The sequence below is a fragment of the Vicia villosa genome, linkage group LG1, assembly GCF_029867415.1.
Source record: "Vicia villosa cultivar HV-30 ecotype Madison, WI linkage group LG1, Vvil1.0, whole genome shotgun sequence".
Taxonomy (NCBI): Eukaryota; Viridiplantae; Streptophyta; class Magnoliopsida; order Fabales; family Fabaceae; genus Vicia; species Vicia villosa.
The window spans coordinates 72,125,572-72,141,238 of NC_081180.1; the positions used below are offsets into that span (position 1 = coordinate 72,125,572).

A 15,667-nucleotide genomic window follows, 5' to 3' on the forward strand; every position below is an offset into this window, starting at 1 on the left:
AAATTTGTTGGTATTTTATTTGATTAATATATATTTTTACTTTTTTATGTATTTTTAAATTATTAAAATTATATTTTTTAAAAATTTAGGCTCATTTTTAAAATTAAAACAGGGCCCCGGATTGATTGGGCCGGCCCTGTTAGGAAGCTTTGTAGAGGTGTTGGTTGAATAACCACCATGATCTAAGTTCAATGAGAATGATTTTAGAAAAATAAACGGGAGTATCCAACTTAAAGGTAAAAAGCTAATCCTAGTTGATAACCAACCAACTAGCTGGCGAGTATCAAATAAAAAATAGGTGTTATCTTAACACAACACTTATATCTCAATTGAACACCGTATTTATATGGTGAACAATATAATTTTATATATATTTTTTAATTAGCAATGTTGTGAACAATGTTCGTAAATAGTATATGTATAATGATTTTTATTGGTGAAAAAAGTTGGTTAATAAAATATAAAAATTTGGTTAATCAAGTGATGAAATTGATTAATAAACGTCCAGATATTAAAAATGATTTAATAACAAAATAAAATTAATTAATAAAAAGTAAAATATTGGTTAATGAAATGATGAAGTTGGTTAATAAACGTTCAGATATTACAAATAATTTAGTAAGCAAATAAAGTTGGTTAATGAAAAGTAAAATGTTGGTTAATAAAGATATAAAGTTGATTAATAAACGTCTAAATATTATAATATTTAATAGTAAAATAAAATTGGTTAATAAAATATAAAATATTGATTAATAAAATTATGAAGTTGATTAATCACATATTTATATCGATATCTCTTAATTTACAAATTAAAAAAAAATATATTTTTTAAAAATAATTTATTATTATAATATTTGAGTGTTCACCGTATTGATGAACATTGAAATACACTATAGTGTCAAAATAATATTTTTTAATAAAAAATTCAATTGGTGAAATATTTATAGAAGGTGCAGGAGTTTGCAAGACGTGTTAACTTTTTTTAATGTAGCATATATAAACTCATGAATTTTTGGTAAACAAAAAACAATTATTGTAAATAATAAAATATGAATAAAGCAAAATAAAATTGATACGTTTTTTATATAATTTAAAAGAAAATAAAATTTTGCCTAAAAAAGATCAAAATGATTATAACTTTTATATTCCACATCTATAAATTAATATATTCTTGTTCATGACCTTGTGTTTGAACAATTGGCTTATATTTAGTTTTGTCTTCTTACTATCCAACGTTAAAGATAAAGATTCGTCAAAAAATTCGATTAAAAATTCATTGATAATTAATTATTTTGCAAGAACAATTATTTGCCAAAAATATAGTTATTATGTATTAAATTATAATTTAAAAACACGCATGAGATACAAATATGTTGACTAGTAGGGCTGACAATGAATCAAACTAACTCAAAAATAATTCGAAAATTAAATCGTAGAACTAGGTTCATGAATCAAATAAGCTGAGTATGAGGTAAAAACTAAGTTCGTTAACTAAATGAGCTGAACTTGAACCGTACATAGTCAGACTCGTTAAGTTCATGAGTCAACTCGATTATATATGAGATAAATTATATTGAGTTTAAGAGTAAGTTTGAAGATTTGCTCTAAATTTTAGTATCATATTTTATTTTAATCTAACGGTTATAATTGATAATTTATATTCTCAAGTGAGACAAATATTTCTACAAATAATTATACAAATAAAATTAACATCGTATAAATTTCAGTCTTATAATTTATTTTATTTAAAAAATATTAATTTAATTTAATATATATATATATATATATATATATATATATATATATATATATATATATATATATATAGGGCATATCATACGAGAATGACATATTTATATGAGAATGTGAGAATGAATCTGAACCATTGAATTTTAAAATAAATGGTGGAGATTATGAATGTTTTTTTTTCTCTCTCCTACTTCATTTATTTCAAGATGCAAGAGAGAGAAAAAAAGATTCACCCATAATCTCCACCATTTATTTTAAAATCCAATGGTTCAGATTCATTGTCATATTCTCATATAAATATGGCATTCTCATGATATATATATATATATATATATATATATATATATATATATATATATATATATATATATATATATATATATATATATATATATATATATATATTTTTTTTTAAGTCCGTAAAATAAGCGAGTTCTAACAAGGTTCGTAAACTTCTAACAAGTTGAGTTTGAGGTGAAAAAAGTTCGTGATAAACTCGAACTTAAATTTGGCCAATTCTTAATAAATCGAGTTTGAGCTGAAAAAAAGTTCGTCTTAAATTCAAATTTGAACTCGGTCAATTCTTAACGAGTTGAGTTTGAACACTTCGCAATTTTGAGAAATCTTAATTGAATTCCAATAAATTCTTCATTTTAAAAGAAACACATGAGGAGCAAATAAGGAGAAAATGAACTTTGGATATTACTCCGAGAAAGTAACACACACAAGTTTCTACGAGTAAGCAACAATACTGAGAGTGAGAGTTTGAATGTAGGCCTTCATCTTCCAAATATGTCTCTATTCCTGCAAACACATTACACACTCTCTCTACCTTCACCGCGTTACCCTTTTCTCTTCTCAATTCCAAACCCTAACTCTAACCCCCACAATTTCTCCCGTCTAACCCCCACGTCCCCTCCAAAAACCCAATTACAATTGCCCGTTAACCGGAGTCCGCCACACCGTTCTCCGGCCTCCACTATCTCCGCCTCCCGCCGTGACACTTCAGAAACGCCGCAGTTCAAGTTGCCCCTGACTCTAGTCCGCGTAACTGTCTCCGCCGTGCTGTTTCTCTGCTGTGGCATTCGTGCTTGTTCGGCCTCTTCGCCTCCTCTAACCACCGTGGTTCACCAGGAACAAACTATTCAAGGTTTCCAACACTTTTTTCATTATATCATTCCGTAACTTTAGATTGTAATTATATCCTATTGATTTTGCTTGTAATATTAGGAATGTTGCTATTACATGAATCACCGAATTGTGATATGTGGTTTTATATGTTATTGATGATTGCAGATGATAATGATGCAAGGAAACAAGATGGGAGTGAAAAGATAGATGTAGATAAGGAGTTAGAAGCATCTTTTAATGCTTGGAAGTCTAAAACCTACGCATTGACTGTTCCTTTAAAAGTTGTTGCTTTGCGTGGCTCTATTCCTCCTTCATGGATCAAGGTTTGTCACACACATTCCTTTACTTGCTTTTTGTCATCTGTTAACTTTTTCTATTATTGATTGCAATTTATCCTCTCACTAGCTGGTTTTTTTCCCTATCGTTTGCTTGAAAATTCTCTGAAATTCTAGTTGCTTATGAACCCCTTATGGTCATCAGTTAGCAGTTCGTTTCCTAAAAGGGTGCTAGTTCATACTGGAAGTTCCTTTGATTCTGTCAATAGAAGTTATTATGTAAATTACACAATCAAGTAAGGGTAAAAATGGCAGAAAAATAGGCTACACCAAAACAAAGTATTCTCTTTATATATGCTATAGATTATAGATTATAGATTATAGATGATAGATTTTAGTAAATATTATAGTTTTTCATGTGATTTTTTCTTCACTTTTAGGACTTCATAAATTCTCAAGGGAAGAGAATGTCGTTTAATGTGAAGTATTATGCAAGTCTTGAGAGCATCTTCTCTGGTCTATCCATTCCTTTTACCAAAGGAAATCTTGGCCCAACATCTCCTTTGGCAGCAGATATTGTCGGTATTGGTGATTCATGGCTAAAATTTGCCATTAAAAAAGATGTAATTGAGCCAATACAGGATGTAGATGGCCAGGAATGGTTTAAAACCTTAGCTGAGAAATGGAAGGTAACATTATTTTGTATTCTGTATTTCTCCTACTTATAAATTGTGGCTCAGGATTGGTTTTGTTCTTATATAATAAAACCATTTATTTTCTGCACTTTTTTCTGCTTGATTTGATTCATCTTTTTTCATGAGTATGCATGTATGATTCTTTTTTTCTTTTCATGAAAAACAACCACGAGGAAATAAAGACTTCATAATTGCCAGTGTGCTTTTGTATGCATGACAATTTAAAATGAATGCTACTCATAATGATCTCTCTCTTACATGGTAAAGTGACATCACCGCACATGTTTTTTTATACATAAGCATAGTTTTTTGAATTAACATGTTAGCAAAATTAAATGGATTTTTACTACTGGTCACTTGGAATAAGTGTCCTGTGTTGGGTTCGAATTCTGTTTATTAACGTTTTAAAAGATATGATATATGATAGAGTATTATGGTGTCGTTTGATCCATGTAGCCGATCCCACTTAGCGGGATAGAGTTTGGGTATTGTTGTTGTCGTACTGCTGTAGATGACAACATAACATCACTGGAAGAATCCGGTGTGTATATACCATTGGTTTTTGTTGCAAGTGCTCAAGATTAGTTATAGCATATCCAATGTTTAGTTATTGTCCTCTGGGAGTGTATGTGTTAGACTTCTTATAGTGACAGTTATGGACAGTTTTGGGAAGTTATTACATCAGATATATTATTTAAGTTTCGGAATAAATAGAGAAAGAAAAGGAGAAGCTGATTATGATAATTATTGAGTGGTTTTGGGTGGGAGAGACCAGGACTCTCGAATTTCTTGGATAGGAATTGCTTTATAGCTATTCTATCATTGTCTCTTCAAACTTTGTCTTAACTCTTACGTACTGTATGTTAATTCTGTATTAAGAATATAAACTGCTGTTCTAGAAAAATTCTGCAGAGGATTGTTCTATCATTTCTGTTTTCTTTTCCATAATTCACTCACTATAGGTACCGGTTCTATCAGTATGTTGTTGATAGTACAATATTACATTCCCTGACAAAGTTCCAGGTATACCTACGCAGGAACTGTGAGGGAGAAATGGATCCTGAAGGTGATGTATGGGCTGCCCCATATCGATGGGGTTGCATGGTAATAGCATACAAGACAAATAGTTTTCAAAAGTACAAGTTGGCTCCTATAGAGGTATGCTGTTTTCTTTTAGACCCTGTAAAACTCTGCTAAAGCATATTTATTAGATATTTTGATTAAAGTATATATTTAAAATGGAATTGTAGGACTGGGCTGATCTGTGGCGGCCTGATCTTGCGGGGAGGATTTCCATGGTAGATTCTCCTAGAGAAGTTGTTGGTGCAGTATTAAAGTATATGGGGGCTTCCTATAATGCAAATGACATCAATTTGGAAGTTAATGGTGGGAGAGATGCAGTTAAACATAATTTAGCATTGCTTGCAAAACAGGTACTATAACCCAATGATCTCTTAACTGTTGATGTCACTTTTAATTGGAGTAGAGGGGAAAGCACAAAAGTTTAATCGACAGAAAATAGTATTGTCCATTAAGTTTTTCCAAATTATAAATATAAGTTACTATACTCTTTATGTATTTCTATTTTCTAGGTTCGACTCTTTGATAGTGAAAACTATCTAAAGGCTTTTGGAGTTGGAGATGTGTGGGTAGCCGTTGGATGGAGTAGCGATATTATTCCTGTTGCTAAACGCATGTCTAATGTTGCAGTTATCGTCCCAAAGTCTGGAGCGAGTTTATGGGCAGATCTTTGGGTATGTCTCTCATTGTGCTGTTGCTTTAGAGAGTTTGTTATCTGGTTGCTTAATGGTTTTGATATGATAGTGTGATTCAAATATCAATATGAGATTCAGAAATCATTTACCTATTCATTGATAATAGTTATGTATTTGTCTTTTTTAGATACTAGACATTGACCTTTCTCCACCTTTTTTCCCTAGGCAATTCCTGCTGCCTCTCGGATTCAAACTAGTCTGATTGGTGGACGCGTAAGGGGACCGTCCCCATTAATCCATCAATGGATCGAGTTTTGTCTGCAATCTGCTAGAGCACTTCCCTTTAAGCAGGAAGTGATTCCGGGTGCCTCTCCCCCTCTTCTTCAAGGTCATTCTGCCAATGTGTCCTTGGAGTTGACCAAGGGTAGGCCAAGGCTAGACACCAATCTCATCGATGGAGCACCACCACCTAACATTTTAGAAAGGTGCGAGTTTTTAGAGCCGTTATCTAACTCAGCAGTGTCAGATTACCACTGGTTGCTTGACTCAATTCAAAAACCCGGCAGTGGATTAATACACAGAGTGCGTCAGTATATCTCATCAGTGGTCTCATTTTCTGGATGATTTCATTCAAATCTGACTTGAACACATTTATTGGACCCTGAAATACATACCACCAATATGTGATTTTAATGTCCAGAAACATCAAAGGTTGCTTAATAATATTGTTTGAGGACTTGCAGAGGTCGATATTCAAGATTATCGGGTTGTAATAATGCTGGAGCAGTAGGAGTTGACTGCCCATTCACTTGCCCTCTTTAATATTGTGAGACTTCAAAATTTTCTGTAAAATTGATAAAAAAAAAAGTTATTAATGTATAAGTGCTTGAAGTAATTTGTTTTTCATGTATTCATGTCTACTCTAGAGGATTTATTGTTTGTACAAATCAATATGAAGCAAATATTGGACAAGTTCTAAAAGCTGCTAATCAACATGGCTTTTTTATATTCCATCCAAAATGTCCATGTTCCCTTCTGTTTCCGGCGTTTTCCCCCTATCTCTGCTATCCTTGGGGCTCCATGGTTCTCGTGAGAATCCATGGAACATTAAAAGAAACGATTTTAATATTATTTTTAAACAAATAAAGATTAAAAAAATATCAAAATTTAATTATAAAATAATTAAACAGGAATGCTATTTTGGCACTAATTTTGACACTTACACATATTTTGGCACTAATTTTGATAATAATAAATTTTTAAACCAAATTTTTTAATGTTATATATAAAGGATATGTTTTAATAATAAAATATTTGGGAACTGGTTCTGCCAGGTTGGCCCTGACCCTGAACTTTAGAGAGAATTTTTCCCCTTCTAACCTTTTTGCAATGATTTCACTATTTTAACTGAGAAATTTAGACGCCAAATACATTTTTATATATTAATTTTTTAATCAGTAGTATTTAGTAATTTTTTTAAAAAATTAAGACACAATGTTACTTTAATACTATAAACTGGTTACATATTCTTATCTATCAAAAATAAATAAAACCTAAAATTTTTACAAAATAAATTAAATAGCTTTATTACTACATCAATTTCACCGTCACCATGTATAAGTATGAAAAGAATGATTGATATGAACTATAAATGCAGCTAAGCCACTCCTTGGCCGGCTGTGCAGCCTATATACAAAAACATAGCAAAAACATTTCTCTCTCTCACACAAATTTATGGGCGATAATGGTGATGATCCACCTTTGTTCAGTAGTAAATTTGGGGTGGTACTCATTGCCATGGGCTCAGCTAGTTTTGTAGTAACAATGTACCATCTCATTGTCATTTGCTGCCAAAACTCATCTCAACAAGCCCGGCGGCACGACCAACCGACGATACAAACACCGAGCGGGGGCGAAGAGGGAGGTTTCGTCTCACATCAAATTCCATCTCACAAATATGAAAAGAAAAACAATGATGATGAAAGTGTGACTTGTACTGTATGCTTGGGAGACTTTGAGGAGGGTGAAGAGTTAAGGACCATGCCTTCTTGTATGCACTCTTTTCATGTACCATGCATAAAATATTAATGTAGATCGTTATGCTCCATGAAAATCGACAAAAACAATAGATATTTTTTAAATATGAAATTGATGATTCAAAATCTATGATAAAATATTTATAAATTAAAAAAATTCATGCATACAATTTTTTGTTTAGATTTTAAAATATATTTAATTTGTAATTAAAATAGATAATAAAAAGTCATTGAAATAAAAAAAAGTCAAACAGTGAAGTATTTCGAATAGTTATTGTTCTCAAATGATCTTCATATTATAATGAAAAATAAAATAGATAATATATATTTAATTCTCCAATATAATAAGATTATTTCATGATGAATAAAATCATCTTTTTCTTAATAGGGAATAGTAATAAAAGTGAGAAAAAAAAGGCCAAAATTTAAAAATGTTGTTAAGAAAATAATATGGTTTGTATGCAATTATTAATAATGGATTAAAAGGTTACATAACATATTATTTTTATTTATTATTTATTATATTAACAAATAAAAATAATAATTTATTTAAAATAGGTTATAACTGTTTTAGATTACAAAATGTTGAGTTTTATGAATTCCTACTAAGGATACAATCAGATTAAGATGAACCCTTTGAACTGATCCAAAACCACTTTTATGACTAACAAATGCAACTATAATCATCAAGTATTTCTCTTCGGTCTCAAAAACACCTTAGCTACATACTAGAGGTTAATGGTCATTGTGTTCTCGAAACAAATAGGGAATAGCCTAGAAGTATACATAGACGACATGATGGTGAAGGTACTTGAAGAAAACAATTATTGTGATTACTAGGAGGACATCATACAATCTTTAAGGAAGTACACCATGCTCTTAAACCATGCTAAGTGTTTCTTGGAGTACAAGCAAGAAAAAAAGGTTTTTATGTTAACTAGAAGGAGAATCGAGGTGAATCTATACTAGTGTCAAGCCATAATTAAAATGTGAAGTCCAACGTAAGTCAAAGAAGTGATAAGGTGGATAACTGCTATGTCTCTCTATTTTTATTCTGTGTTGGCGATAAGACATTACATTTCTTCACCACGTTGAAAAAAAGCTGAATGGATGAATGCGAATAGGCTTTTGTGAAGCTAGAAAAAAATTAGCAAGGCTTCCTATTTTGATTCATCCAAAGGAATGTGTATCCTTGTAGATGTATCTGATAGTGACAAATAATGCCACGATTTATGTAATTTTAAAAGAGTTAGATGAGGTGAAAACCAATTTAATTTTTGAGCAAGGTTTTCAAGGGAACTAAACTCAATTACCATAAAATAGAAATGTTACCTTTAGCGGTAATCAAGACGACAAGAAAATTAAGGACATATTTCTAAGGTTATTTTTTTTGATCAAGACAAACTATTAAATCTGTCAAATTAAAAAGATAATGATAATTTTATCTATGAAATTATCTAAGTACGACATACATTCAGGGGCAGAGCTATGTAAGGCTCGCGGGATGCAACTGCATCCCCTCAATTTTTAGATATTATACCACTTTCTTCTTACTTTTACACTTTTCTTGATATTTGCACCCCCTGAAAATTTTGTTTTTGCACCGTTCATAATTTGTTTTGATTGATTGCACCAATAAACATATTCTTAGGCCATGCCTTTCTCTATCATTCATTAATATATAAGACTTATACCCTTCTATTATTCACTCTTTTATGGCTGGCAGTAACATGGATATTATGCATTGACTGTTCCTTTGAAAGTTGTTGCTTTGCGTGGCTCTATTCCTCCTTCATGGATCAAGGTTTGTCACACACATTCCTTTACTTGCTTTTTGTCATCTGTTTACTTTTTCTATTATTGATTGCAATTTATCCTCTCACTAGCTGATTTTTTTCCCTATCGTTTGGTTGAAAATTTTCTGAAATAATAGTTGCTTATGAACCCCTTATGGTCATCGGTTAGCCTTTCGTTTCCTAAAAGGGTGCTAGTTCATACTGGAAGTTCCTTTGATTCTGTCAATAGAAGTTATTATGTAAATTACACAATAAAGTAAGGGTAAAAATGGCAGAAAAATAGGCTACACCAAAACAAAGTATTCTCTTTATATATGCTATAGATTATAGATTATAGATGATAGATTTTAGTAAATATTATAGTTTTTCATGTGATTTTTTCTTCACTTTTAGGACTTCATAAATTCCCAAGGGAAGAGAATGTCGTTTAATGTGAAGTATTATGCAAGTCTTGAGAGCATCTTCTCTGGTCTATCCATTCCTTTTACCAAAGGAAATCTTGGTCCAACATCTCCTTTGGCAGCAGATATTGTCGGTATTGGTGATTCATGGCTAAAATTTGCCATTAAAAAAGATGTAATTGAGCCAATACAGGATGTAGATGGCCAGGAATGGTTTAAAAACTTAGCTGAGAAATGGAAGGTAACATTATTTTGTATTCTGTATTTCTCCTACTTAGAAATTGTGGCTCAGGATTGGTTTTGTTCTTATATAATAAAACCATTTATTTTCTGCACTTTTTTCTGCTTGATTTGATTCATCTTCTTTCATGAGTATGCATGTATGATTCTTTTTTTCTATGAAAAACAACCACGAGGAAACAAAGACTTCATAATTGTCAGTGTGCTTTTGTATGCATGACAATTTAAAATGAGTGCTACTCATAATGATCTCTCTCTTACATGGTAAAGTGACATCACTGCACATGTTTTTTTATACATAAGCATAGTTTTTTGAATTAACATGTTAGCAAAATTAAATGGATTTTTACTACTGGTCACTTGGAATAAGTGTCCTGTGTTGGGTTCGAATTCTGTTTATTAACGTTTTAAAAGATATGATATATGATAGAGTATTATGGCTTTGTTTGATCCATGTAGCTGATCCCACTTAGCGGGATTAAGTTTGGGTATTGTTGTTGTCGTACTGCTGTAGATGACAACATAACATCACTGGGAGAATCCGGTGTGTATATACCATTGGTTTTTGTTGCAAGTGCTCAAGATTAGTTATAGCATATCCAATGGTTAGTTATTGTCCTTTGGGAATGTATGTGTTTAGAATTCTTATAGTGACAGTTATGGACAGTTTTGGGAAGTTATTACGTCAGATATATTATTTAATTTTTGGAATAAATAGAGAAAGAAAAGGAGAAGCTGATAATGGGATAGTTATTGAGTGGTTTTGGATTGGAGAGACCAAGACTTTCGAGTTTCTTGGATAGGAATTGCTTTATATCTATTCTCTCATTGTCTCTTTAAACTTTGTCTTACGTACTGTACGTTAATTCTGTATTAACAATATAAACTGCTGTTCTAGAAAAATTCTGCAGAGGATTGTTCTATCATTTCTGTTTTCTTTTCCATAATTCACTCGCTATAGATACCAGTTCTATCAGTATATTGTTGATAGGACAATATTACATTCCCTGACAAAGTTCCAGGTATACCTACGCAGGAACTGTGAGGGAGAAATGGATCCTAAAGGTGATGTATGGGCTGCCCCATATCGATGGGGTTGCATGGTAATAGCATACAAGACAAATAATTTTCAAAAGTACAAGTTGGCTCCTATAGAGGTATGCTGTTTTCTATTAGACCCTGTAAAACTCTGGTAAAGCATTTATTAAATATTTTGATTAAAGTATATATTTAAAATGGAATTGTAGGACTGGGCCGATCTGTGGCGGCCTGATCTTGCGGGGAGGATTTCCATGGTAGATTCTCCTAGAGAAGTTGTTGGTGCAGTATTAAAGTATATGGGGGCTTCCTATAATGCAAATGACATCAATTTGGAAGTTAATGGTGGGAGAGATGCAGTTAAACATAATTTAGCATTGCTTGCAAAACAGGTACTGTTATCCAATGATCTCAACTGTTGATGTCGATTTTAATTGGGGTAGAGGGGAAAATACAAAAAAGTTTAATTGAGAGAAAATAGTATTGTCCATTATGTTTTTCCAAATTATAAATATCAGTTACTATACTTTTATGTATTTCTAGGTTCGTTTCTTTGACAGTGAAAACTATCTAAAGGCTTTTGGAGTTGGAGATGTGTGGGTAGCCGTTGGATGGAGTAGCGATATTATTCCTGTTGCTAAACGCATGTCTAATGTTGCAGTTATCGTCCCAAAGTCTGGAGCGAGTTTATGGGCAGATCTTTGGGTATGTCTCTCATTGTGCTCTTGCTTGAGAGGGTTTTCTATCTGATTGCTTAATGGTTTTGATATGGTAGTGTGATTCAAATATCAATATGAGATTCAGAAATCATTTACCTATTCATTGATAATAGTTATGTATTTGTCTTTTTTAGACACTAGACATTGACCTTTCTCCACCTTTTTCCCTAGGCAATTCCTGCTGCCTCTCGGATTCAAACTAGTCTGATTGGTGGACGCGTAAGGGGACCGTCCCCTTTAATCCATCAGTGGATCGAGTTTTGTCTGCAATCTGCTAGAGCACTTCCCTTTAAGCAGGAGGTCATTCCAGGTGCCTCTCCCCCTCTTCTTCAAGGTCATTCTGCCAATGTGTCCTTGGAGTTGACCAAGGGTAGGCCAAGGCTAGACACCAATCTCATCGATGGAGCACCACCACCTAACATTTTAGAGAGGTGTGAGTTCTTAGAGCCATTATCTAATTCAGCAGTGTCAGATTACCACTGGTTGCTTGAGTCAATTCAAAAACCCGGCAATGGATTAATACACAGAGTGCGTCAGTATATCTCATCATTGGTCACATTTTCTGGATGATTTCTTTCAAATCTGACTAGAACACATTAATTGGACCCTGAAATACATACCACAAATGACAAATGTGATTTTAATGTCCAGAAACATCAAAGGTTGGTTGATGTTGTTTGAAGACTTGCGGAGGTCGATTTTCAAGATTATCGGGTTGTAATAATGCTGGAGCAGTAGGAGTTAACTGCCCATTCGCTTGTCCTCTTTAATATTGTGAGACTTCAAAATTTTCTGTAAAATTGATAAAAAAAAAGTTATTAATGTATAAGTGCTTGAAGTAATTTGTTTTTCATGTATTCTTGTCTACTCTAGGGGATTTATTGTTTGTACAAATCAACATGAAGCAAATATTGGACTAGTTATAAAAGCTGCTAATCAACATGGCTTTTTGATATCCCATCCAAAATGTCCACGTTCCCTTCTGTCTCCGGGGTTCCTCCCCTATCTCTGCCATCCTTGGGGCTCCATGGTTCTCGTGAGAATCCATGGAACATAAAAAAAAAACAATTTTAATATTATTTTTTAAACAAATAAAGATTAAAAAAATATCAAAATTTAATTATAAAATAATTAAACAGGAATGCTATTTTGACACTTACACTTATTTTGGCACAAATTATGATAATAATAAACTTTTAAAGCTAAAATTTTAATGCTATATTATATATATAAAGGATATGTTTTAATAGAATAAAATAAAATAAAAATATTTGGGAACTGGTTCTGCCAGGTTGGCCCTGACCCAGAACTTTCAGAGAGAATTTTTCCCCTTCTAACCTTTTTGCAATTATTATTTCACTATTTCAACTAAGAAATTTAAACGCCAAATACATTTATATAAATTCGTTTTTTAATCAATATTTAGTAATTTATAAAAAAAATGAAGACACAATGTTATTTTATTACTGTAAACTGGTTACATATTCTTATCTATCAAAATTACATATTCTTATCTATCAAAATTAAATAAAACGTAAAATTTTTACAAAATAAATTAAATAGCTTTATTACTACATCAATTTCACCGTCACCAACTCACCATGTATATAAGTATGAAAAGAATGATTGATATGAACTATAAATGCAGCTAAGCCACTCCTTGGCCGGCAGTGATTGATACAAAAACATTGCAAAACATTTCTCTTTCTCATAAATTTATGGGCGATAATGGTGATGATCCACCTTTGTTCAGTAGCAAATTTGGGGTGGTACTCATTGCCATGGGCTCAGCTAGTTTTGTAGTAACAATGTACCATCTCATTGTCATTTGCTGCCAAAACTCATCTCAACAAGCCCAGCGGCACGACCAACCGACGATACAAACACCGAGCGGCGAAGAGGGAGGTTTCGTCTCACATCAAATTCCATCTCACAAATATGAAAAGAAAAACAATGATGATGAAAGTGTGACTTGTACTGTATGCTTGGGAGACTTTGAGGAGGGTGAAGAGTTAAGGACTATGCCTTCTTGTATGCACTCTTTTCATGTACCATGCATAGATATGTGGCTCCATTCACATCCTAATTGTCCTGTTTGTCGCGCCGATGCCACGCCTTCTCCGGTGATGCCTCGCGGATCACCGGAGGTTGGATCTGTGGAGGTGAATGTAGATCAAGGCTTAGATATGGTTCAAGTTATTGTTGTCCGATAATCTGAAATTTAAAATATATATAGTTTTCTTTAGTTTTCAAGAAAATCTTGTAATCTAAGTTTAAAAGTCTGGTTCAAAATTATTTTTTGTTCTTTCTTTGCAATAATATTTTCATTACCGTTGGGACTTTTGTTCACATTTTTATGAACTAGATTGTGACCCGCGCGATGCGCGGCTATATCATTTACTTTTCATATTTTATATTTCATATTTATCATTTAGAATTTATATTAAAGAAAAAAATAAATATTTGTCAGAAAGAAAACATAGTTATTTTAGACTTGTGAAGAAAAAGGAAGGAAATTAAACCCACAAAATAAATAAAAATCAATACAAAAAAAATATTTGAACTCAGTTTCTAAAATTGTGATGCTCCAAATGATTGTAAGAGTAAGATACTTATATTTTGATCTTCATTCTAAGATTGTTCTTTGTAGAAATTGAAGCCTATCAGACTCTTATTCAAATTGCAAAAGCTGCAAAATAACAATTAGAAATTATATTAGACAATATGAATATAAGTATGAAATGAATTTAAACATGATCAAATTAATATTTATAAAATGAATTGGAATATGATCAAAACAATAAAATTAAAATTTATAGAGAAAAATATGGATATGAAATTGATTTGAATTGTTGTAAAAAAATGAAACCTTTCATGATTAGATAAAGATAGAAAAAACAATTTTGTTTTTTATGGGTGTTGAATAATTTGCCCATTCATCTCATGCTTTTCCATTTTATGCATGTTCTAAAATATACGTGTCATGAAGACAGCAAGAGGAGTTTATCTATTTAAGATAGAAAGTGAGACAAATTGACAGTTTAAGAATAATAAAATGATATTATGGAAGGAAATAAAACATCACATATATTTTGATTGAATTTATAAAGAAATTACAAACTATTAAATTTAATTTATATATTTGTGTGATTGAATTTATAATCTAAATTTTCATTGAATTAACCGTTTCATTAAACTCTTTCTTTTATAAACATTAACTTTTACAATAATTAGAAATTTGTAACGGATAGTTGTACTTAAAATAAATCGTAACTGATATACAATATAATTATGATAACATTAAAATATAAAAACAAAAAATTATATAAATTAATAATTACTACTAAAATACAATTTACTAAAAAAAATAGAGTAAGAATAAAATTATTATACATTACTTTATATAAATTTTAAATTGCTTCAACTTTTAAAATTATTTGTAAAATGATTATTAGAAACTTCATTGATAGTAACCAAAACAAATATTGTTGATAGATATTAAGAATAAAATAATATAATAACAATGTAAATTAAATAAAAAATTTGTAATAAAAATTAATTAACTAATTACATCAAAGTCTTCCTTTTTAACATTCTCTCATTAATTTTGTCACTCCAAATCCTCTAATTTATTTACTAATGACACCTATTTACATTGATTCCATTAATTCAATGATTTCATCAAAAAGTTATTAGATATCTTATATTATAATCATAAAAAATCATAAAAAAATAAAAACGTTTTATACTTTAAATATATTATTTTTTAAAATAAATTCATGTATTTTTAATTTAATAACATTTTAATAATATATATAATACTCATTTTAATTACCCATATTTTAATATAATTTTATGTTATTTAATTTTTA

At 31.1% G+C, this 15,667-nt stretch overlaps 3 protein-coding genes across 3 annotated transcripts; all 3 read left to right on the top strand.

The window, feature by feature from the left end:
* The first annotated feature begins 2,433 nt into the window (after positions 1–2,433).
* Positions 2,434–6,512, top strand: LOC131641638 (uncharacterized). The gene is made up of 7 exons (XM_058911940.1): positions 2,434–2,899; positions 3,046–3,203; positions 3,596–3,844; positions 4,874–5,008; positions 5,101–5,283; positions 5,443–5,604; positions 5,791–6,512. The coding sequence occupies exons 1-7, from the start codon at positions 2,542–2,544 to the stop codon at positions 6,187–6,189; spliced, it is 1,644 nt and encodes a 547-aa protein (XP_058767923.1). The 5' UTR covers positions 2,434–2,541; the 3' UTR covers positions 6,190–6,512.
* A 2,827-nt stretch (positions 6,513–9,339) lies between these two features.
* LOC131645422 (uncharacterized) lies at positions 9,340–12,646 on the top strand (the record flags this gene model as incomplete). Its single annotated transcript, XM_058915950.1, has 6 exons — positions 9,340–9,405; positions 9,791–10,039; positions 11,061–11,195; positions 11,286–11,468; positions 11,620–11,781; positions 11,967–12,646. Coding segments are annotated over 6 exons (1,194 nt in total), but the record flags the coding sequence as incomplete, so codon positions are not given.
* An 867-nt stretch (positions 12,647–13,513) lies between these two features.
* On the top strand, positions 13,514–14,008 carry LOC131645438 (RING-H2 finger protein ATL52-like). The gene has a single exon (XM_058915951.1). It carries the CDS (start codon positions 13,514–13,516, stop codon positions 14,006–14,008), a length of 495 nt encoding a protein of 164 aa, XP_058771934.1.
* Positions 14,009–15,667: the final 1,659 nt, after the last annotated feature.

Excerpts from the sequence above, each read along its gene's own strand:
- LOC131641638 (XM_058911940.1), top strand. The coding sequence starts at position 2,542 with ATGTCTCTATTCCTGCAAACACATTACACACTCTCTCTACCTTCACCG. Across the intron at positions 3,204-3,595 it reads TTCCTCCTTCATGGATCAAG|GACTTCATAAATTCTCAAGG; the intron begins GTTTGTCACACA and ends CTTCACTTTTAG. Across the intron at positions 5,009-5,100 it reads ACAAGTTGGCTCCTATAGAG|GACTGGGCTGATCTGTGGCG; the intron begins GTATGCTGTTTT and ends ATGGAATTGTAG.
- LOC131645438 (XM_058915951.1), top strand. The coding sequence starts at position 13,514 with ATGGGCGATAATGGTGATGATCCACCTTTGTTCAGTAGCAAATTTGGG.